Source organism: Pan troglodytes, chromosome 6 (genome assembly GCF_028858775.2).
Source record: "Pan troglodytes isolate AG18354 chromosome 6, NHGRI_mPanTro3-v2.0_pri, whole genome shotgun sequence".
Classification (NCBI taxonomy): Eukaryota; Metazoa; Chordata; class Mammalia; order Primates; family Hominidae; genus Pan; species Pan troglodytes.
This window is the reverse complement of record NC_072404.2, coordinates 8,911,916-8,935,715: the sequence shown is the minus strand read 5'-3', so window position 1 is coordinate 8,935,715 and position 23,800 is coordinate 8,911,916. Positions and strand designations below refer to the sequence as shown.

The window sequence follows — 23,800 nt, the reverse complement described above, 5'->3', positions numbered from 1 at the left end:
TTGTATTTTTAATAGAGACAGGGTTTCACCGTGTTGGCCAGGCTGGTCTCGAACTCCTGACCTTAAGTGATAGGCCCACCTCCACCTCCCAAAGTTCTGGGATTACAGGCGTCAGCCACCGTGCCTGGCCTGATGTCTTTATTTTAAATGTCACTGGCATGAAGGGTTCAGGGCTTCAGGGACTGTGAAGGGAGCGGGGCAGAAAGAAAAGGGCCAGCACCTTGCTCAGCACCAAATGCAGCAAACAAAGCAGACTCCAAGTATCTCAGCCCCTCTCCCTCGTCATCCCACGGAGGAGCTCTGACTTATTGGTGAAGGTGGAGCTCCAAGCCAGCCCTTCCAGGAGGCCGGTTAGAGGAACAGAGCAGCTTCAACCAGCCTTCCCGAGCTGCAGCTTGGCTCTGCTCCTGAGTATATTATAACAATTAATTACAGCCAGTCCTGGGTTATCTGGAGTAATAGGAGACCCGAATAACACAGAGCTAATTGAAACGTGGGCTGCAGGGGTGGCGGGAACAGAGAGGGCCCCATTCCATGAGAGAGCTGTTTATTTTGTAGTTAATTATAAGTAAAGAGAGCCTTTCTGAATCCCCGCTCTCTCTCCGTCTTTCTCCCTCTCAGATGCCCCACATTTAAATGGATGCACAAACCTATTTTGCTCCCAAAATAGTGGTACTCAATTAATGCATTTCAACGCACGGGCTCCCCTGGCATCTCGTTGGCAGAATTCTCCGAGACAGAAAATCCGACTGGTTTGAATTCCGTTTCTGTGCCCGCCTAACCTCAGATGGAGACACTCATTGTTATAATAATTGTGATAATAAGAGCGCCGGATGTAGGTTTCATGCTTTATTCTTCTAGAAATGCCTCCTGTAAATGGTGATGTTACTGTAAGACACACAGCAGAGGCCAGGCGTGGTGGCTCACGCCTGTAGTCCCAGCACTTTGGGAGGCTGAGGCAGGTGGGTCACTTGAGGTCAGGAGTTCAAGAACAGCCTGGCCAACATGGGGAAACCCTGTCTCTACTAAAAATATAAAAATTAGCCAGGTGTGGTGGTGTGCGTCTGTAATCCCAGCTACTTGGGAGGCTGAGGCAGGAGAATCGCTTGAACCCAGGAGGCAGAGGTTGCAGTGAGCCGAGATGGCACCACTGCACTCCAGCCTGGGTGAACTCCATCTCAACAAAAAAACAAAAACAAAAAACAAAAACACATAGTAGAAAGCAAAATCAGACAAATGAGGAATCTGGAACCTGCCCCACTGGGTCGTCAGTTCCTGGGGATTAAGAGGTGGTGAGGTTACTCTTTGGAGGTCTCTTGAGAGCCCTTTCCTGAATGGTCAAATGTGCTTAAATATCGAGATGCTGCTTTATTTTTTTTTATTTTTATTGTATTTTATTGAGACAAGCTCTTGCTCTGTCACCCAGGCTGGAGTGCAGTGGCACAATCACGGCTCACTGCAGCTTTAACCTCCTGGGCTCAGGCGATCCTCGTGCCTCAGCCTCCTCAAGTAGCTGGGACTACAGGTGTGCACCACCACACCCGGCTTGTTTTTGTATTTTTGGTAGAGACGGGGTCTCCCTATGTTGCTCAGGCTGGTCTCAAACTCCTGGACTCAAGCTATCCACCCACCTTGGCCTCCCAAAGTGCTGGGATTATAGGTGTGAGCCACTGTGCCTGGCCTGAGACACTTATTTTCCTGTCTAGTTAAGACTAAAAATCTCTATTGTGTCCTGAAGTTTTCCATCTCCAGCGTCTTAATTATTCATTTTCCTTCCCAGAAGCCCAGCCACAGCCTACAGTAATCCTGGTGAGGTTACAGACAGCCCAAGCATGACCGTCCAGAACACGGGATGGGGGCTTCCCAGGTCTCCTGCACCACAGCAGTCTCCCCTTAGAGGCTGTCAGCGTCCACCTGCGCGTCTGTCATGTGGGTTTGGTAACTGAGACATTCTGTCGTCCTGCTCTGAGGTTGACTGAGTGCCCACTGTGTGCAGACACCCACCGCACAGAGACATTGTGCCCTGGTTGTCTGGGAATATGTCCTCTGAAGGTCAACTGGTAAAGAAGTTCCCATACACCCCTCATTCCCTTAAACAATGAGAGAGGGACGAGTATAATCCAAAAAATGATGGCTGATGTGGGGTTATCAGTATCCCACAAACATAACTGAACTCCAGAAACAGCCCAGTGGACAGAATGGACTTTCTTGTTTTTGAGATAGGATCTCGCTCTGTCACCCAGGCTGAAGTCTAGTGATGCAATCATGGCTCACGGCAGCCTCTACCTCCTGGGCCCAAGTGATCCTCCCACCTCAGCCTCCTGAGTAGCCGAGACCACAGGTACACACCTCCATGCCTGCCTACTTTTTTAATTTTTTTGTAGAGACAAGGTCTCACTATGTTGCCCAGGCTGGTCTCAAACTCCCAGTCTCAAGTGATCCTCCTGCCTTAGCCTCCCAAATAGCTAGAACTACAGGCACATGCCACCACACCCAGCTAATTTTTTTATAGTTTTATAGAGACAGAGTCTCACTATGTTGCCCAAGCTGGTCTCGAATTCCTGGGCTCAAGCAATCCTCCCGCCTCAGCCTCCCCAAAGTGCTGGGATTACAAGCATGAGCCATGGTGCCCAGCAGAATAGACTGGCTTTGTTAGTGAAGAAGGCCCTTCAGTTTCTGGAAATTGCCCAGGGTGGGAGCAGGTGGCAGATATGTTTGTTGTTTCCATAACACTGATGTTTGGGGACATTGGCAAATGAAGAGCTCTCCTGGTGGGACATAGGGCCAGCTGGCCTGTCTGCATTTCACCAGGTAAAGACAGTTTGCGCCCTGCAGGTCAGAAATCAGAGGGCCATCTATTCTAGGCTTCTAACCCGTGAGTGATTGAGAGTGCAAGATGGATTGGTGCAGACCTCCAAACTGCAGGCACAGCGGAACCATCTAGGTGGGAACAGCAGGCACCGGAAAGCAGTCACAGTGAAAGCTCTCCCCACCCTTGGGGAGGTAGAGGTCTGATCAGCTGAAGGGAAGAAGCTGTAACGAGTGAAAGAAAGCCAGCGTTTAGCCCCTGGACACCAATCACTTGATAAATATGAAATGCCGATTTGTGGAAGACACTCGCTAAGCCAGGGTACACAAGGAAATATGAAGTGTGTCCCTGCCCAGAGGAACGTGGAAGACACAGAAAGATGCCAACACCACCGGCTAGGTGAGTTTCCAATCGGAAGCTCAGACAGAAGGTTTGAGGGTAAATTTTTAAAGTTTTTCTCTAAATTCTGCTTGGAATGGAGGTAATTACACAGGACGAGTAGGTAGTGACTTCTTGTTTCTGTCCTGAGTTTGCTGCTAGCTTCTGACGGGGGTGGGCTGAGTAGCTAAGTAGCATTGCCCACTGTACGTGCCACAGTAGCCTTAAGATGTTAGTGCTACTCGTGGCCAGGAGCGGTGGCTCACGCCTGGAATCCCAGCACTTTAGGAGGCCGAGGCCAGTGGATCACTTGCGGCCAGGAGTTCAAGACCAGCCTGACCATCATGGCAAAACCCCATCTCTACTAAAAATACAAATAAATAAATAAATAAGCAAGCGCAGTGGCACGTGCCTGTCATCCCAGCTACTCCGGGGGCTGAAGTGGGAGGATCACTTGAGCTCAGGAGGCGGAGGTTACAGTGAGCCAAGATAGTGCCACTGCACTCCAGCCTGGGCAACAGAAGCAGACTCCACCTCAAAACAACAACAACAACAACAACAACAACAAAAAACGACTTTAGTGCTACTCATCCAATAAAAGGGGCTCAGAGAGGGTAAGCAACATGCCCAAGGCCACACAGCAACAAATGGCACAACTGAAGTTTAAACCCAGGACTCTCTGACTGCAGGACCACATCCTTCCCATTAGAACACAGAGGGGAACTGCCGTTTTTATCTCTTTATGCAAAAGTTTTTTGTTTTTTTTTTTTGGTTTGACTTTTTGTTTAATTAGAATTCCTGCAATCCTTTCCCCTACAACCCCTGCCCTTTTTGGAGGGAACGATGTCACTTCACAGCAGCAAGTACAACTTACAATATTTTAACCTCCTGAGTGCAGGAGTTATGGCTTCCTTATTTGTGGGTTCCCGGCCCGTGGAACCCTGGCCACCCAACTCTCTAAATCTACAACAGAAGGCATCCTCAGAGACTCTTATTTTAACAAAGTCACTCAAGCCTAGCCCTCAAAAACCACCCTACTTCTTTTTCTTCTGCTGCCTGGAAATCTGCCCACTGAGCCTGATAGATGAGAAAATGCAGTGTTGACCTCAAGCCTTGAACACCTTGGGTTAAAATAAGGAAGTCCAAGACCTAAATAAAACCCAGATCTGGCAGGGCATGGTGGCTCATGCCTGCAATCCCAGCATCTGGGAAAGCTGAGGCTTGAGACCAGGAGTTCAACACCAACCTCGACAATGTAGTAAGACCCCCATCTTTAAAATACAAAAATTTAAAAAGTAGCTGGGTGTGGTGGTGTACATCTGCAGTCCCAGCTCCTGGGGAGGCTTGAGGTGGGAGGATCACTGGGACCCAGGAAGTCAAGGCTGCAGTGAGCTCTGATTGCACCCCTGCAGTCCAGCCTGAGTGGCAGAGTAAGACCCTGTCACACACACACACACAAAATTTAAAGTGTCTTTTTTTTTTTTGAAAAGGAGTTTTGCTCTTGTTGCCCAAGCTGGAGTGCAATGGTGCAATCTCGGCTCACTGCAACCTCCACCTCCCAGGTTCAAGCAATTCTCCTGCCTCAGCCTCCCTCGTAGCTGGGATTACAGGCACCCACCACCACACTCAGCTAATATTTCGTATTTTTAGTAGAAACGGGGTTTCACCATGTTAGCCAGGCTGGTCGTGAACTCCTGACCTCAAGTGATCCGCTCGCCTTGGCCTTCCAGAGTGCTGGGATTACAGGCATGAGCCACCATGCCTGGCCAAAAAAAAAAGCTGCTTCCTGAACCTTGGGTTGACCAGACCTGAAGGCCTTTCTAGAAGTAAGAGCTGGGAGCCCTGTGAAGCTCCAGGGAAAGACACACAGACCCCTCCTTGGGCTCTTCTGCTGTGGTTGAGGCGACTTGCCCTGACTGCACCTCTTAGTGGATCCTGGGACAAGAATGGGAGGATTAGAAAGCTAGAGGCAGAAGCCTCCACCACCACATCCCTGTCACCATGGAAGAAAACCTGAAATCTGCATTTCAAAAAAAATACTGACCTTCTAGCCAATGGAAAAAGTTGGCAAAGTTACTTTCAAACACCTGGGAATGTGTTTCGAAGCACTGCTGCATTTATCCATTTGCAGGGTATTTCATAAAATAGATGGCCCCACAACTAGAAATGCATTTTAAATTGATCGCTGCGTCTATTCTAAGTGTATTTCCAGCGTGTCTTATAAATGCAGAAGGCAGCGACGGGTGCCTGGTGTGTGTCCCGCTGCCTGCTGACTCCTCAAAGGAAGCTTGTGATGCAGTCAGGGCCAGCTCTGGGCCCTGGAGATAACTTCATTTGAGCTGCAGGTAGTGACCTGAGTGATCACGCTGCATTCCCTTGGTAAATCACTCTGCTGTAGCTCTGATTTGCATTCTCTGAGCTAATGCTTGACTTTAAAATACGGGCCAGACGGGGCTGGGATCCAGGTTTCCTTGTTCCCTCCAGTCTCCTTCTCACTGCTCCTCAGCCCTGATCTTTCTTGCCACTTCTTTCTTCTTCCAATGAGTCTGGGGGCCCTTTTGACCATCTTTCCTCCGAGTTTCTCTTTCCCTGCCTCTTTTTCTTGGCTCTGAACCTCCCATATTTGTCATGTGTGGCATATTCTTACTTATTTTTCGTTCCCTGCATCTTCTCATAGTCAAAGTTTCTTCGATTTTTTTGACTTCTGCATCTAGGAATGCTTTTTGAATCTAATGAGTGAGTCAGTGAGTGAGTGAGCCCATGAATGAATGAGTAAATGAATTAATTAATGAGCAGATGAGTGAGTGAATGAATGAGCGGATGAGTGATTGAGTGAATGAATGAGTGTGTGCATTAGTGAGTAAATGATTGAGTGAATAAATGAATGAGTGAGTGAATGTGTGAGTGAGAGAATGAATGCGTGAATCCATGAGTGAATGGGTGAATGAGTGAGTGAGGGATGAATGAGTGAGTGAATGGATGAGTGAATGCGTGAGTGAGTGAGTGCATGAGTGAGTGAATCAGTGAACGGATGAGTGAGTGAATGAATGAGTGGATGAGTGAGTGAATGAGTGATTGAGTGAGAGTGAGTGAATGAGTGAATGAATGAGTGAATGGATGAGTGAATGCATGAGTAAGTGGATGAGTGAGTGAATGAATGAGTGAGTGAGTGGATGAATGAGTGGATGAGTGAGTGGATGTGTGAGTGAGTGAATGAGTGAATGGCTGGGTGAGTGGCCGAGTGAGTGAGTGAATGAATGAGTGAGTGAATGGATGAGTGGATGAGTGAGTGAATGAGTTAATGGATGAGTGAATGAATAAGTGAGTGATTGCATGAGTGAGTCAGTGGATAAGTGAGTAGATGCGTGAGTGAATGGATGAGTGAATGAGTGAGTGAATAAGTGGATGAGTGAGTGAGTGAATAGATGAATGAGTGGATGAGTGAGTGAGTGAATGAGTGAATGGCTGAGTGAGTGGATGAGTGAGTGAATGAATGAGTGAGTGAATGGATGAGTGGATGAGTGAGTGAATGAGTTAATGGATGAGTGAGTGAATAAGTGAGTGAATGCATGAGTGAGTCAGTGGATAAGTGAGTAGATGCGTGAGTGAGTGGAAGAGTGAGTGAGTGAATGGAAGAGTGATTGAGTGAGTGAGTGAGTGAATGGATGAGTGAGTCAGTGAGTGAATGGATGAATGAGTTAATGGATGTGTGAGTGAATGAATGAGTGGATGAGCGAGTAAATGAGTGAATGAGTGAGTGAGTGAATGAGTGGATGAGTGAGTGAATGAGTGAGTGAATGTGCGAGCGAGTGGATGTGTAAGTGGATGAATGAGTGGGTGAATGAGTGAGTGCATGGGAGAGTGAGCGAGTGGATGAGTGAGTAAATGAATGAGTGAGTGAGTGGATGAGTGAGTAAATGAATGAGTGAATGAGTGAGTGAGTGAATGAGTGAATGGATGAGTGAGTCAGTGAGTGAATGGATGAGTGAGTGAATGAGTGAGTGAATGGATGAATGAGTCAGTGAGTGAATGGATGAGTGAGTGAATGAGTGAATGGATGAGTGAGTGAATGAGTGAATGGATGAATGATTGAATGAGTGAGTGAGTGAGTGAATGGATGAGTGAGTCAGTGAGTGAATGGATGAATGAGTGAATGGATGTGTGAGTGAATGAATGAGTAGATGAGTGAGTAAATGAGTGAGTGAATGAGTGAGTGAGTGAATGAGTGGATGAGTGAGTAAATGAGTGAGTGAATGAGTGAGTGAGTGAATGAGTGAGTGAATGAGTGGATGAGTGAGTAAATGAGTTAGTGCATGAGAGAGTGAGCGAGTGGATGAGTGAGTAAATGAATGAGTGAGTGGATGAGTGAGTAAATGAGTGAATGAGTGAACGAGTGAGTGGGAGTGAATGCGCAAGTGAGTGAATGTGCAAGTGAGTGAGTGGGACCCCCGTCCCCGCAGTCTGTCTGGAATATCCTCATTACCACGCTTTGCAGACTTTCCCGGGGTTGACTCCAAAGGCATCTGGCCTGGCCTGGCCTAACCCTGTCGCGGGCTCCTTGGGGGTTCTAGTGGCAGCCGAGTGAGATGAGAAGAAGATAATGAGGAAGATTTAAGGTCTGATTGTGGCTCCCACAGGCTCTTCCACCTCTGGTTCTTGGCCACTCTCCGAGTGGGACTCATTTGATGATACTGGTGACCTTTTCTACAAAACTCAAGGGCCCGACTCTCTCACTGAGAAGATTCTCGGGGCTGCTGGGCCCACCCCACACATTCACATGCCAGCCCCGAGGGCTCCCAGGGGCAGGATTTTGCTTGCTAATGCCCAAGTCTCCGGCAGTGCCTGTCCCATGTCTGATTTTGCACCTTCCAAACTGTCTCTCAACTTCCCAAAACCAAAGAGTAACACAATTTCCTCCCACCTCTCCTCCTCCCGAATTTAATGTATGCACAAAAACACAGGCTCTGTATCCCACTTTGCTGTTGCTTTCGTGTCAAGTCTCCAGGCTACACGCTACAGGAGACTTGTTTATTCAGTCACTCTACAAAGGAGGTCCAGGTGCTGTGCTGGAAAGGCACCGATGGGTACATGTGAGGCTCCTCCAAGGAATTCACGACAGGTGTACGAACCAGCAATGGCAAAAGAGGGTAAGAGGCAGAAACTGGGCCCAGCAGGCTGCCTCATGCCTGAAATCCCAGCACTTTGGGAGGCCAAGGCAAGAGGATCCCTTGAAGCCAAGAGTTCAAGACCAGCCTGGGCAACATAGCAAGACCCCCCCCCCCCATCTCTTAAAAAACAAAGTTATCCAGGGGTGGTGGTGTGCCCCTGTAATACCAGTGCTCTGGGAGGCTGTGATGGGAGGATCACTTGAGCCCAGGAGTTGGAGGCTGCAGTGAGCTATGATCATGCCACTGCACTCCAGCCTGGATGACAGAGCAAGACCCCATCTGTAAAAAAAAATTTTTAATTTAAAAAAGAAGTGGTACAAAAATTTGTTCTGTGCCCAGTGCACAGGTGGCATGAAGGAAGGGTCCTCACTCCACTGGAGCAGTCAGACAAAACTGCAGAGTAGCCGTCCCGGGCCCGTCACAGCACTTAAGCTCACTGCATTCTCCTTGGTGGACTGACACTGAATGTAATTCTGTGACAACAGAATGTTTTTATCATAAAACATCAGAGCACTCAATTCGGCAAATAATTATTAAAAACCCACTCCATACCGGATAGCGTGGCCCAAGCAAATCACGACACTGACATGGAGAACTCAAAGAGGGACAATGGGCTCCCCAAGTTGCTTCCAACCCAGGCAATAAAATGCCAGCCAGGACACTGAAGAACACAGCAATGAAACAAATTCCATCCAGTGCACAGGTGAAGCCAAGAGCCCATCTTTGAAAGCACAGCGAGGTCTTGAATTGGAATCAGCTGGTGGTCGCAACTGCTTATCAGTCTCCTGTGGGGAAGGCGGATTTGCTGACCAGGCTTCAGAGGCAACAGCAGGAGAGAAGAGTATTTCGTTATCAAGGCCAGGGTTTCCCCCTAGCCAGTCCTGTAGCAAGTCTGACTTGACAGGAGTCCGAAAGGGTGACCTCAGTCTGGGATTTGGGTCTGGCTGAGTGGTCCCATCATGGCTCCTGGTCGCCATCAGAGCTGTCAATCAGCCCTGTGCACGGACCTGAAATCCAGGTGGGGCCAATGCTCATAAAAAGTGGACGTGATGAATTGATGTGCATTTCAGAACAATTTAAATCTGTCACTCCTAATTGGGCTTCTATCAAAAGCTTTTCTGCGGTGGCGTTAGAAAAAAGGAGACCCAGGAAGCAGTGTCCTTTGGGAATACTAGGGGTGCGTGCCTTTCCACACTTCATCGTCTTGGTACAAATCTGAAGCCACTGCAGAATAAGTGTGGATATATTCCGGGGGGCTGGGGGATGATATGTGGTGGTGCCCTTGGTCTCTGGGTTCAGGGCACACCAGCCCCTCTTAACTTCCTACTGATGCTCTCGCCTTTCCTAAAAAGGAATCAAGATGAGACATTTTTATCTTCAGGAGCCATTGGCCCTTTGCCTGAGTCAGCTAAAAATGATGTTGCCTCTTGGGGAGCTTCAGGTATGAATATTAGAGGCAGCCTGGTGCCTGAGGGGATGCTTGGGGTGGCGGGCAGTGCTCTGGACCAAGGGACTAGGCCTTGCCGGGGATGGTGGCCGGGAAGCTCGGCTGTAATGTGACATGGGGAGGAGGTTGGGTGCCTATGGAAGAGCGAGAGCTGATGCAAGGGGAGATGCAGCCCAGGGGATAAGGCAGAGGCTGGAGAAGTGACAGCATTGACTGCACAGTGAGGGGCATGCTGGGGATACAAAGCAGGGCCACAGAAGGCAGGTGAGATAAATCATCCTGCCTACACACTGAAAGCTGGGAATGGTTAAACCAATGGCTGAGGGTGTCGTCCGTGAGTTACAATTTCCTGGGCGATCCTTATCTCCTCATGGTACTGCTCACCCCTCAGAGCTGCACCATTTGTTTCTGTCCGCCGCAGCACTTTAGACACGGAGAGTATTAAATACTTAGTTCTTATTGACCACTTGCCAACTTTGGTTTTGTCTCTAGGAAAAAAGAATGGGAAGGAATAGATCGATAAGCGGGTTGCTCTGATTTCAGGGATCAGGGGTCTGTGGCCAGGACCAATATAACTTAGAAAGTGTGCATTGTATGTGGCACTTGTGTCTGTTAGGACTGTTTGCAGCTGCAAATAATAGAAACAGAATCAGATTTTCTGCCTACTAGGGGTTTTACTCTTCTCATGGACCAAGAATTCAAAGGTTAGCTGTCCAGGGTTGTCATCAATGACCTGAGGTTCTTATAGCATCCTAATCAGTCATCCTTAGAGCCTGGCCTAGTCTTCACTGTCACAAAATAGCTGCTATGCCTCCAGGCATCACACCCACATTCCAGGTAGGAAGAGAAGGACAAGTAAAGGGCTCTTCTCATCTGAAATCTGCCTCCTTTTAAAGAGCCTTCCCATATGTCTCATCCAGAAACTTCCACCTACATCTCCCTGGCCAGAGTGGTGTCAAATAGCCACCTAGCTGCAAGGGATGCTGGAAATAACAGGTTTTTGGTTGGGCACAGTAATGTTCCCAAAAAAAACTGGTGATCTCTTAATAACTAAGAGAGAATGGCTATTGGGCCAGCAGCTGGCAATGTCTGCCACACCACTGCAAATTTAAAATGATAATTGCTACTTTCAAAATATGTATCAGTGAAGCTCTGCTGATTGCTCAACGCATGTTAATTGATGGGAAATATTATCATCTCAGGATTTTGGTTGAATGAGCTGAGATAGACAGAGGTTAAAAAGTTAACTGGGATACCAGGGAATAGTCTTGCAGGGGGAATTTTCTAGCTGCTTCTGCAAGTGCCCTCTTTGTAGGAATGAAGGGGATGGGGCAGGTGGTACATGAAGGGATGATTCTGGCTCTTTTCCATCAAGCTTTCATTTCAGGGCTGTAAACACTGAGTATAGCTGGAGTCCGGGCATGTATCCATGTCTCTTCAGTCCTTTCTCATGGGCAGTAGATCATCCTTTTAAATAATCTCTTTCCCTTTTTTCTGCTAGAAGCCCTTTCAATTAAGTGGAGGTTTCATTGGAATAATTAAACCCTGCATATTAAGCCATTCACTCCAATCATGCAGGCAAATCAATTAACCAGAGATGCATTCATCTAACTGTTTATCTCCTCCTGTTTCCAGAGCTTTTGCACTGGGGCAGCTCTTGGAAAAAAGAGGTGTCTGCCCCCCCTAAAGACAGCTCATTTCCAGAGGGCTCCCTGGGTTTGAAGCAATGGGAAACTTAATGTTTATTTTATTCAAGATTTGATATTTATTTGTATTTATCCACTCAACTAATATATATATTGAACACCTACTAAGAATATAGCTCCATGCTAATTTCTCCTGGGGATACAGAGATGAGACAGACATGTGGCAAATTGCTGGAACTCTCTTTGAGTGCCTCAGTTTCCTCTTCTATAAAATAAGGAGCGTAGGAGTATCTACCTCATAGGGTTGTTTTGTGTATTAAATGAGATAATCGACATAGAACATTTAGCATGATATCTGGCAAATAGCAATTCCATATGCCTTTTCAGAGGCAGCTATTCAAGTATACATTCCGGCAAAATGAGGGCTTAAATTAATAAAGAGGCTGGGCACGGTGGCTCACATCTATAATTCCAGAGCATAGTGAGGCCCTGTCTCTACACACAGACACACACACACACAGTAATAAAGAGGAAGATTTGGAGCTCAGGAAGAAAAGAATATAATTGGTTCGATTAGATGCTATGCTAAATAAACATTAGCTGGGATGATTGCTAGTTTAATTAAGCTCAGATGATGTGAGTTCAGGGAGGCTCAGTAGGAATCTCTGCTCTTCCACTTATTAGCTGTGAGATCTCACTCTGTTATTGAACTCTCAGATCCTACCTTCTCATCCATAAAATGGGAGTAATAAAGCCACCTAATTGAGCTTCTGTGAAGATTAATCAAGGTGATATCCATGAAGAGCCAGATACACAGTCAGCAGTTTCAGTTTAGGAAGGGGTGAGCTGACTCACAAGCATTGCAAAAGATGGAACGTGGTGTGTGTGCAAAGACTGAAGATAACTATTTTGTTCTTCATACTTAAATGCATTATCCATATTTCCAATGACTGACATGTGTTTTTTTTAGTTAGTTTTATTTTTTATCGAAGTCATACATGAGTCATGCAAAGGAGCAAAATACACCAGGCATGGTGGCTACGTCCGTAATTCCAGCACTTTGGGAGGCCAAGGCGGGTGGATCACTTGAGTCCAGGAATTCAAGACCAGCCTGGGCAATATGACAAAACCCCATCTCTATTATATTTTTAATTAAAAAATTGAAAATAAGAAAGTAAAATAGGCATGTAAGAAAAACATCACTCCCCAACCCAGCCATCATCATCCCCTAGTCCTGATCCCCAGAGGCAATCACCTCAAACTCTTCTTCAGGCCAAGCACAGTGGTTCATGCCTATAGTCCCAGCACTTTGGGAGGCCCAGGCAGGTGGATCACTTAAGATCAGGAGTTTGAGACCAGCCTGGCCAACATGGTGAAACCCCGTCTCTACTAAATATACAAAAATTAGCCAGACATAGAGCATACCTGTAATCCCAGCTACTTGGGAGGCTGAGGCAGGGGAATCGCATGAACCTGGGAGGTGGAGGTTGCAGTGAGCCGAAATCGTGCCACTGCACTCCATCCTGGGTGACAGAGTGAGACTCCACCTAAAAACAAAAAACAAAACAAAAAAACCTCTTTTTCACCTTGTTTTCTTCTGTTATTTCTTCTGTTCTTTTTCACTAGGTCTAAATAATGTTTGCCTTGCTATTTGTTGATATGTTAGTTTTAAGACATTATCAACTGACATATTGTTAGATAGATGAGAATTTAGCTCTCTTTTACTAATAACCCATTCAAAGCACTTCCCCTTCCTCCATTTTCTCATTATATTAGGCCACAATCTGTTGTGTTGATTCATCTGTGGCGGTTATATTATTATAACGAGGTAAATATTGTTCATGTTAAGGCAAGTTGTGTGCTCTGATTTTCTTTCTTGTCTGCACTTTTGTTTTTTCCTGGAGTTAATATTGCCTCTTTTTTTTTCCTTTGCTTTTGCACAGGGTTTCTTTTAAATGTACTTATTCTTCATTGTTTCCCCATCTGACTCTCAGATCTGTCATTCGCCTAACAATATGATTTCCTGAATTATCAAATGTATCAGAAAATCATTCTGTTTTTCCCCTGGCAACCTCTCCCTTGTGGACACTCCATGATCCTGTTGCAATCTTGGCCAATTGCTCCTGGCCGCTTTGCTTTCACCCTGGGACTTTCCTTGCTGCTTCCCCAAGTAGATTCCTTGCTTTGTGAGCTCCATACCTTCCTCTTTATTGTTTACTTCCTCATTTTGCTGCATCATATCCTCTAGTAGCTTCCAATGAAAAGGTGCCTAGGAGCAAATATTTGGAGTTCCTGCTTTTCTGAAAATAATTTTATTCTATTTTCACACATAATAGTTTGGGTGGATATAGGATCCCAGGTAAAAAAGAATTTTCCATCAAAAATGTGAAGGCATTGCCTCATTTTCTCCGAGCTTCCAGTATTTGTATTGAGGAGTTTGATGGTATATTTGCTTCCATTCTTCTTCATGTGACCTGAGGTTTTCTCTCTGGAAACTTCTAGGGTCGTTTCTTATTCCCTGGTGGCCAGAATTTTTGCAACAATGTGCACTGAGAAGTTTCTTTTCAACTGATTGTACTAATATTCAAAGAGCCTATTAAGTCTGAAGTCTCATGTTTTTACACTCAGAGACTTCTCTAACGTTATTTCTCTGATAATTTCATCCCTTGATTTATAGTCTATCCCCAGAAGATATATAACAAGAAGACACAGTCTTTGTCATCTCTTTTTAGGATTTCTATTTATTGGATATTAGACCTTCTAAATTGATCTCATTCCCTCCCCTCTTATCTTCCTTCTCTTTAATTTTTTATTTAACTTTTCAGGAAATTTCCTCAACTTTATCTTCCAAGCCTTCTATTGATTTTAAATTTCTGCTGCCTTATTTTTAATTGCCAAGAACTTCTTGTTCTTTGATTGTTCCTCTTCTTAGCACCCTACCATTGCTTTATGGATGCAATGCTTCATCTCATCTCTAAATGATTCTTAATTATCAGGTTATGCTTTGGGGGTTTCTTTTGAGACAGGGTATCGCTGTGTTGCTCAGGCTGGAATGCAGTGGTGCAAACATGGCTCACTGCAGCCTCAATCTCCTGGGGTGGAGCAATCCTCCTGACTCACCCTCCTGTGTAGCCAAGACTACAGGTACATATCACCATGCCCAGCTAATTTTTTGATTTTTTGTGGAGACAGTGTCTCACTATATTGTTCAAACTGGCCTCGAATCCCTGGGCTCAAGCAATCCTCCCACCTCAGCTTCCCAAAGTACTGGGATTAGGGGTGTGAGCCACTGCACCGGCCAGGTTATGTTTTTTAAAATTTTCTCTTATTCTGTGCATTGTCTGCTCCTAGCAGGTTCCTTGTGTCTGTGTGACCCTTTTGATCTCTGCCTTTCATGTGGAGACTTTCCTCAACCATCAAGTGATCCTTGCCTCTGTTTATTCTTAAGTGAGAGGCAACAAAAACCCCAGCATTTCCCAGCCAGGCACGGTGGTTCACACCTGTAATCCCAGCATTTTGGGAGGCCAAGGCTGTTGGATCACCTGAGGTCAGGAGTTCGAGACCAGCCTGGCCAACATGGTAAAACCCCATCTCTACTAAAAATACAAAAATTAGCCGGGCATGGTGGCGCATGCCTGTAATCCCAGTTACTCAGGAGGCTGAGGCAGGAGAATCACTTCAACCCAGGAGGCAGAGGTTGCAGTGAGCAGAGATCACGCCACTGCACTCCAGCCTGGGCAACGAGAGCAACATTCCATCTCAAAAAAAAGGAAAAAAAAGAAAAACTAACATTTCGTTTGTCAACTAGCAGGCTTCATTGTGGGGTGAATGGGCATTGATTGTACTTGGAAAACACCACCATGAGGAATCTACAGTGCATTAAGCAATTGATTCCTCTTTTGAGAAGCAACAGTTGTTTGTTTGTTTGTTTTGAGACGGAGTCTTGCTCTGTTGCCCAGGCTAGAGTGCAGTGGCGCGATCTCGACTCACTGAAAGCTCCGCCTCCCGGGTTCCCACCATTCTCCTGCCTCAGCCACTCGAGTAGCTGGGACTACGGGCACCCACCACCATGCCTGGCTAATTTTTCGTATTTTCAGTAGAGACAGGCTTTCACCATATTAGCCAGGACTGTCTCTATTTCCTGACCTTGTGATCCTCCCGCCTCGGCTTCCCAAAGTGCTGGGATTACAGGCGCCCACCACCATACCCGGCTAATTTTTTTGCATTTTTAGTAGAGACGGGGTTTCACCATGTTAGCCAGGATAGGTTGGTCTCGATCTCCTGACCTCATGATCCACCCGCGTCAGCCTCCCAAAGTGCTGGGATTATAGGCGTGAGCCACCATGCCCAGCCCTCTCTAAGCTTTTGTGTTCTTGGTTGTAAGGTGGTGGTGGTGGTGGTGATGATGATACCACCTATCTCAAAGTGTTCTGGAGGTTCATCAGTGACGCCTAACAAACTGTCTGGCACACACCGGATAGTCTGTAAGCACGAGGGATGGTGTTTGGTCAGTTGCATGTTACACCTATGAGCCGGTCTTGCAAGTGGTCAAGAGATTGACTTTTAATCCTAGAAATCTTCCCTGACCTGAGGACCAAGTTCCCAAATGCTGTCATCAAAATTCTAAAGTCAGAAACAGCCCAGCCTCAGTACTGGTTTTCTTGTGCCTCAGTTTTCCCAACCTACGTTGACATAGTGGGTAGGGGGTAGGGGTAGAACAGCAAGGGTAGTTGTTCAAGCCTGTTTCTCCTTTTTTTTTTTTTTTTTTTTTTTTAGACAGAGTTTCACTCTTGCAGCCCAGGCTGGAATGCGACTGTGCGATCTCGGCTCACTGCAACCTCTGCCCCCAGCTCAAGCGATTCTCCTGCCTTAACCTCCCAAGTAGCTGGGACAACAGGCATGCGCCACGCCCAGCTAATTTCTGTATTTTTAGTAGAGACAGAGCTTCACCATGTTGGTCAGGCTGGTCTCAAACTCCCGACCTCAGCTGATCTGCCCACCTCGGCCTCCCAAACTGCTGGGATTACAGGCGTGAGCCACAGCACCCAGCCTTGTTTCTCCTTTCTTGTAATTAAAACCTTTCTTTTTTTTCTCTTTGAGACAGGGTCTTGCTCTGTCACCCCAGCTGGAGTACAGTGGCGCAATCATGGCTCACTGCAGCCTCAACCTCCTGGGCTCAAGCGATGTTCCCACCTCAGCCTCTTGAGTAGCTGAGACTGTAGGTGTACAGGCCAGATAATTTTTGTGTGTGTGTGGAGATAGGGTCTCGCTATGTTCCCCCAAGCTGGTCTTGAACTCCTGACCTCAAGCAATCCTCCCACTTCAGCTTTTCAAAGTGCTGGGATTACAGGCATGAGCCACCATGCCTGGCCACAATTAAAGCCTTCCTTACAATTTTTTAAAGCCTTTTTTTTTTCTGATGATAAACACATTCTCTTTTTTAAGAAAGGCAGACAGTGTCATTTCCCTTTGTGCTTGCTGACTGGCCTGTGGACTGCTCTGCTGCCTTTGCAGAGGCCTTTGGTTCTCTGATTCCCTTCCCCACCCAGCCCCAACCCCTGGCCCTGTCCCAGCCACAGAGCAGGGAGGCCGTGAGGAGACCAGGGAGATGGTGTCCTCCAGAGATGCCTGTCGCCACCACCTCCCCGGGGCTGAGGGCCTCTGACAGTTCACTCCAAGCCCAGCCGATGCCCGACAGGAACAGCTTCTGTCAGCCCCGGGAGATCTCATGTCACCTGTGGTTAGTCTTCAAAGCCAAAACCAAGGAAGTCCTTGATTAAACATCAGCGGCCCAGGGTCCCTGTCACTCCTGAATGGAGCTGTCCTAGAGCAGCTGCCTAAAGCCTGCCCCCCACCAGGTTCCAAGCAGCTTTGGGGACAGGCATAAGGCTCTTTCTACCGTACAAGGGTTTGAACCCCACCTTTTCCTCTTACCATGATTGTCCCACTGCACTCCAGCCTGGGCAACAGAGTGAGATCCTGGCCTCCTTTCTCCAGAAGGAGAACTGACCCTTCCCCAAAAAACCCAAACCCCCAGCTGGGCTCCTGGATGGCTGAGTGGGGCATTAGCGGTGGCCTCGTCAGTCACCATAAGGAACACTGCCCTTGGGAAATTACAGCGTGTATGGGCTACCGCGTGTTCCTGCCCAAACCCATGGCAGGCTGGAGGCTAAAGACATAATTCATAGTGACGGGAACTCTTTGGGGTTTGGGAACGGGGTTTGCTGCTTTTGACCTAATGAATTAGCAGCTGATTAGAGTGGCTCCAGTCTGCAGAGGTTTCCATCAAAGCCTTTTCCATCAAAGATCTTCCACACTGGCCACGAGCATGCCCAAGGCTGCCATCTTCCCTCCTCCCCATCTCCAGGGGTGTCAGGACCTGTGTCAGTGGCCTCCCAGGCTGTCCACTCCCCGGGGTGGAACAGAAGCCCTTCTCCCCCTGCAGCCCCTGGTGTGGTCCACTCTGCCAGTGTCATCGAGGGTGACACGCCCCTCAGGACTTCCTGGCCTTTTCTTCCAAAGCAGAACATCCCTTTAATCCCAGAATGATTCCCTTTCTCTCCATCCTCCGCCTCCTGCTCCAAGGCTGATTATCTCTTCCTTTTCAGATCCCAAGCACTGCAAGTCCACATGCAACGGGAGCCTGGCTCAAGGGACGACAAGATCCAGCCGGAAAGTGTAGAAGTCACACCCCAATGGCGGGATAGCAGCCCCTGTGTGTGAGCACCCCTCCATGCCAGGTACTCGGCGTCTGTTATCCCCTCTATACCTCTCTATATATTATGGAGAGACAGGGTCTTGTTCTATCACTGCGGCTGGAGTGCAGTGACGTGATCATAACGTACTGCAGCCCTCCACCTCCTTGGCTCAAGTGATCCTCCCATTTTAGCCTCCCAAGTAGCTGGGACCACAGGCACACACAACCAAATCTGGTGAATTTTTTAAATTTTTTGTAGAGACAGGGCCTTGCTCTGTTGCCCAGACTGGTCTCAAACTCCTGGCCTCAAGCAATCTCCCTGTCTCTGCCTCCCAAAGCACTGATTACAGGCAGGAGACACTGTGCCTGGCCGTTCCTTTATATTGGAAAAAACGCAAGTGAGGGTGACCTGAGACTTGGCGGAGGGGCGGGAGTAGTGAAGGGAGAGAAGGGCAGAGATCAGGCTGTGACACTAGCCGGAGCTTGGGAGACCATCAGAGAAAAGGCTGGCAGGCCGGGGATGTAGTTGTGATGAGACTGAGGGGCTGGCAGAAAGCAAACCTTGCAGGGCCTGAAGATCAAGATCAAGATGCTGAACATGGGCCAGGCACAGTGGCTTACACCTGTAAATCCCAGCACTTTGGGAGACCAAGGCAAGTGGATCATCTGAGGTCAAGAGTTCAAGACCAGCCTGGCCAACATGGTGAAACCCCGTCTCTACAAAAAATACAAAAATTAGCCAGGCATGGTGGTGGGCATCTGTAACCCCAGGTACTCAGGAGGCTGAGGCAGGAGAATCCTTGGACCCAGGAGGCCGAGGCTGCAGTGAGCCCAGATGGTGCCACTGCACTCCAGCCTGGGTGAAAGAGCAAGACTCAAAAAAAAAAAAAAAAAGTTGAACATGGCTTGGCATGGTGGTCATGCCTGTCATCCCAGCACTTTGGGAGTCCAAGGTGGGAAGATCACTCGAGCCCAGGAGTTTGAGACCAGCCTGGGCAACATAGCAAGACCCCATCTCTACAAAAATAATTTTTAAAATATTAGCTGGCCACGGTGGTGTTTGCCTGTGGTCCCAGCTACTCAGTAGGTGGAGGCAGGAGGATTACTTGAGCTCAGGAGGCAGAGGCTGCTGTGAGCTGAGATCACGCCACTGCACTCCAGCCTGGGCAACAGCGCAGGACCCTATCTCAAAAAAAAAAAAAAAAAAGATTGGAACTTTATCATAACAGCAAGAGGAAGCCACAGTAGAGGTCTTGAATGAGTAAGTCAGGACATGAGGCCAGCAACTCTCATGGAATTCGTCCTCAGGTGGGTCACCTCCTGGTCCTTTGCTTCCCAGGGAAGGTGAGCAACACAGCCCTTCCTGTGGAGCCTAGTCTGGGGGCCTGGCACTTGCTTTTCAGCCATTTGCAAAGAGATTGGTGTGGCCTAGGACCTCTCTCACACTGGAAGTCAAACCCTGCCCAAGGTTGGGTTCGAGTTGCGAGTTGCGACAAGCTCCAGCTAAGACTTAGGTAGGGACGGGCCATCCAACCTGCCATGCTGTTAAAGTTCAGAGCCTTGGGGCCTCTGGGTACATTTCTGAGAAAACTGCCTTCAAAGAAACTGCCCAGAGCTTGACAGAGCCACTGGGTTCATCCCCGGTGATGAGGCTGAGTCATGCTGAGTTAGAGGGAAGTGTTAGAAGGGAAAATACATTTCGAATTGTGTCTGAGACATTTTTTTTCTTTTGAGGCTAGCTACACTCTCCATAGATTTTTTCCATGAAATATTTCATACATATAAATATGTATATATAATGTGTATCTATGAGGCAGAGAACAATGAAACAGACACTCATGTCCCCAGTTGAAGCATAACATAATTCCTTGTGTCACCAATGTCCCCAGGGGACCTTCAGAGGTCACATCTGTCTGGCTGCCCCTCCCCAGGGGAAGCCACCATTCTGATTTTTATCAGTCCCCTTGTTTCTTGGTATAGTTTTGCCGTATATCCTTAACAGTAGGGTTTTGTTTTGTATGTTTAAAAAAAAAATTATTTTTAAGACAGGGTTTTGCTCTGTCTCCCAGGCTGGAGTACAGTGGTATGAGGCTCCCTGCAGCCTCGACCTCCTGGCTTAAGCAATCCTTCCATCTCAGCCTTCTGGGTAGCTGGGACTACAAGCACGCAACCCCACACCCAGCTAAGTTTTTATTTTTTTGTAGAGATGGGGTCTTGCTATATCGTCCAGGCTGGCCTCAAACTCCCAGTCTCCCGTCTCGGCCTCCCAAAGTGCTGGGATTTCAGGCATGAGCCATCTCACTCAGCCTTGTTTTATATATATGTATATATTTTTTTAATTTTTTAGAGACAGAGTCTCACTTTTTCCCAGCCTGAAATGTAGTGGTGTGATCGTAGTTCATTGCAGCCTTGATCTCCTAGGCTCAAGTGATCCTCCCACCTCCCAAGCAGCTGGGACTATAGGCATGTACCACCATGCCCAGCTACTTTGTTTTTATTTTTTGTAGAGATGGTGTCTTGCTGTGTTTTCCAGGCTGGTCTCAAACTTCTGGCCTCAAGCAATCCTCCCACCTGGGCCTCCCAAAGTGCTGAGATTATAGGCATGAGCCACTGTGCCCAGCCTGTTTTTGAAGTACTTATAGACAGTTTTATACCATGCATCTTCTGTGGCTTGCTTTTTCACTCAGCATCATGTTCCTGAGGTCCACCTGTGTTTATGCACATGGTCATATTTCTTTCCATGTTCACTGCTGGGGAGCGCGCCAGCGTTGAATACACAGTGTATTTATCCACGCTGTTGGACGATGTCTGTGTGCGGTTTCTGGTTTTGGATACACGGTGCTGCTGTTGAACATTCTTGCACAGGTCTCTGGATGCACACGGGTAGGATTTCTCTAGGGATGATATCTAGAAGGGACTCCTGGCATGTATGTTCTGCATGTTCAACCCTACTAGGTGAAACCAACTTGTTTTCCAGCCCTTGCAGGTTTTTTTCATACAGTAACAAATGTCTGCAGGTGAGCCCCTGCTGGGGACAGAGGTGCAATAGCGTCGTTACTCTGTCACTCCAGTGAGAACAGATGCCCCCAGATCATGGCTCCGGCTCTTTGTGATATGAACTCACCCTTCACCAGGCTGCTTTATCTTGCCTGTCCCTCTGCCTAGCAAACTCCCACTCAAAATGCTCCCAGCTCTCTAAGGAGGGGAACCTCAGGGAGGTCTTCACATGAAGGAGGCCTGGGCTGGAACCCCAGTTAGATTTGCTATGTGACCCTCAGCAAGTTGCTAGGGCTCTCTGGTTCTTGGTTTCCTTGTCTACAAAACAAGGGTGAGCACATCCATCTCTCAGAGCCGCTGTGGTCGTTAAATGAGATGATTTCTTTTTTTTTTTTTGGAGACAGAGTCTTGCTCTGTTGCCAGGGCTGGAGTGCAGTGGAACAATCTGGGTTCACTGCAAACTCTGCCTCCTGGGTTCAAGTGATTCTCTTGCCTCTGCCTCCTGAGTAGCTGGGACTACAGGCACCTGCCACCATGCTCAGCTGATGTTTTGTATTTTTAGTAGAGATGGGGTTTTGCTATGTTAGCCAGCCTGGTCTCGAACTCCTGACCTCAAGTGATCTGCCCACCTCGGCCTCCCAAAGTGCTGGGATTACAGGTGTAATCACCATGCCCAGCCAAATGAGATAATTTCTATAAAGGATCAGGCACGGTGCCTGGCACGCGGGCAGCCCAGAGGGGAAGCACTTCCTGTTCTGCCAGCAGGGCGTGTGGCTGCCCTCTCTGCAGGGTTCCAGAGGATGCTGTTCCTCCCACCGGGGCTTGTGTGGGTGGCTGACACTTACCACCAACCTCTGAGCAGCTTGCAACCCAGGGGCTGTGTGCGAAACGTCTTTGCACCCTCTGTTCCCAGCACAGTGCTCAGCACAGAGCCAGTTCTCACTCAAGTCGGCTGAGGTTGAAGAGGCCCTTTCAGTCCAGGCACTCACAAACTGGTCCACTTTCCCAAGTTCAACTTCACCCCTGGTTGCTAAGCAACTGTGCTGCACAGGGGCATTAACGATGGGACAGGTTTCAACGAGATCCAGGGTCTGTGATTTCACTGCATCTGAGGTAGAAGGGTCCCTTGGCCGGGCATGGTGGTGTGCGCCTATATTCCCAGCTACTTAGGAGGCTGAGGTGGGAGGATTGCTGGAGCCTGGGAGCTCAAGGCTGCAGAGAGCTACAGTGAGGCAGGAGGGTCCCTTTCATCTCTGCTCTGGAAAGAAGATTTGGCCCTAGTTATTTCCTGCTTAGCTGACAGGCCGCTGAGGTGGCTGCACCGGGTCACCCGGGGTCCCGGGAGGAAGGCTTTCTATGTCACTGAGCACTCTTGTAACACGTGGTTGGCATGTGCCAACTACAACCTCCTTGTTCATGAAAGCTGGTAAGAAATGCTGGTTGGTCTATCCAGACCTGCCTGTCTTCTTGCCTTGAGCTGCTGTTTAATTCCTAGGCATGTGCCTTCTGACCCCGCAAAAGGTATAAGCTTCTTAACACCTGCCTTTCAGCTCTCTTGTGCGTTCATGGTGCTGGGCAAGTCTTTGTACTAAGTAGATGTCTTTATTAGTTAGGAGGCTTTGGGCTGCAAATCACAGTAGACCCAACTTCACAAGGCTTGGGACAAAGAGCATTTATATCTTACAGGAGTCCAGAGGTGGGAGGGACCCAGTGCTGGTTAATTCAGTGCCCAGGAGGTGACATCAAGGACCGAGGGTCTTTCCAGCTCTCCGCTCTGCCATCCTGAGGCTCAGGATGGCAGAGCGGAGAGCTGGAAAGACCCTCGGACCTTGATGTCACCTGAGGGATACAGGCTGAGGTGCAGTGACCCAAACCATCACATCTACTTTTACATACTCACAGCCAAAAGCCCAAGGACAAGGTGTCCCTGTTAAAGATCAAGGAAAACCTCCAGAACCGCCCCCAGTGCATGTTCCTGCAGGTTGCATGGCCAAAAGCACTTCACCTGCTTGTTTCTACACTACTGGTAGAGACCAAACAAAGGCCACTCTTTGCAGCTCAAAAGATATTCAGCCTCCCTGAAGCATCAGACTGCCTGGCTTTTGGGAAAAAAAAAAAAAAAAAAGGATTCTGTTAGCAGGAAGTCGGGGGTCGTGTGGAGAGACACCAGCAGTGCCTGCCACCTAGTCAATAAATAATTCATTGAATAAAATTCTTAGGCTGTCCACTTCTTGAAAATAATAAAAGCAAGTACATTTTCCTTTGTGAATGCAAATGATCACGTGGTCATATTGTCAGAATGAGCCATTGTTGTAGGCGTGTCTATGGTGTTGCTGGCTTTGACCCAGGTAGCCAGTGCCATGTGTTAGCAAAAGGCTCATAGAGGTCAGAACTTAAGGCAGTGAACTATGGAAGTTGTCCTCTATACAAAGTTCATTGGATTCAATGGAGACCAAATCCTCATTTTTAATTACTTTAAATCCAACTTTTGCTCATGACAGAAAATAGATATTTTTACTCAAGGCACTTTGGTTGCAGGGAACAAAATCCCACTTGAAATATCTCAAATTGGCCAAGAGTGGTGGCTCATGCCTGTAATCCCAGCACTTTGGGAGGCTGAGGTATGAGGGTCATTTGAGGCCAGGAGTTTGAGACTAG

At 47.7% G+C, this 23,800-nt stretch overlaps 1 protein-coding gene across 7 annotated transcripts in view; it reads left to right on the top strand.

The window, feature by feature from the left end:
* Nucleotides 1-23,800, top strand: part of CARD11 (caspase recruitment domain family member 11) — a 137,335-nt gene that overhangs the window by 66,833 nt on the left and 46,702 nt on the right. For 5 of the 7 annotated variants that reach the window (XM_518943.8, XM_016957037.4, XM_054687365.2 and 2 more), the window contains one exon: nucleotides 18,057-18,188. In XM_518943.8, the coding sequence (XP_518943.3) occupies nucleotides 18,182-18,188 (7 nt within the window). In that variant the 5' untranslated portion in view covers nucleotides 18,057-18,181. Of the gene's footprint in view, nucleotides 1-3,173; nucleotides 3,209-16,548; nucleotides 16,667-18,056; nucleotides 18,189-23,800 lie in introns of those variants that run through there. The other 2 variants (XM_063815200.1, XM_054687363.2) reach the window with 1 other exon arrangement.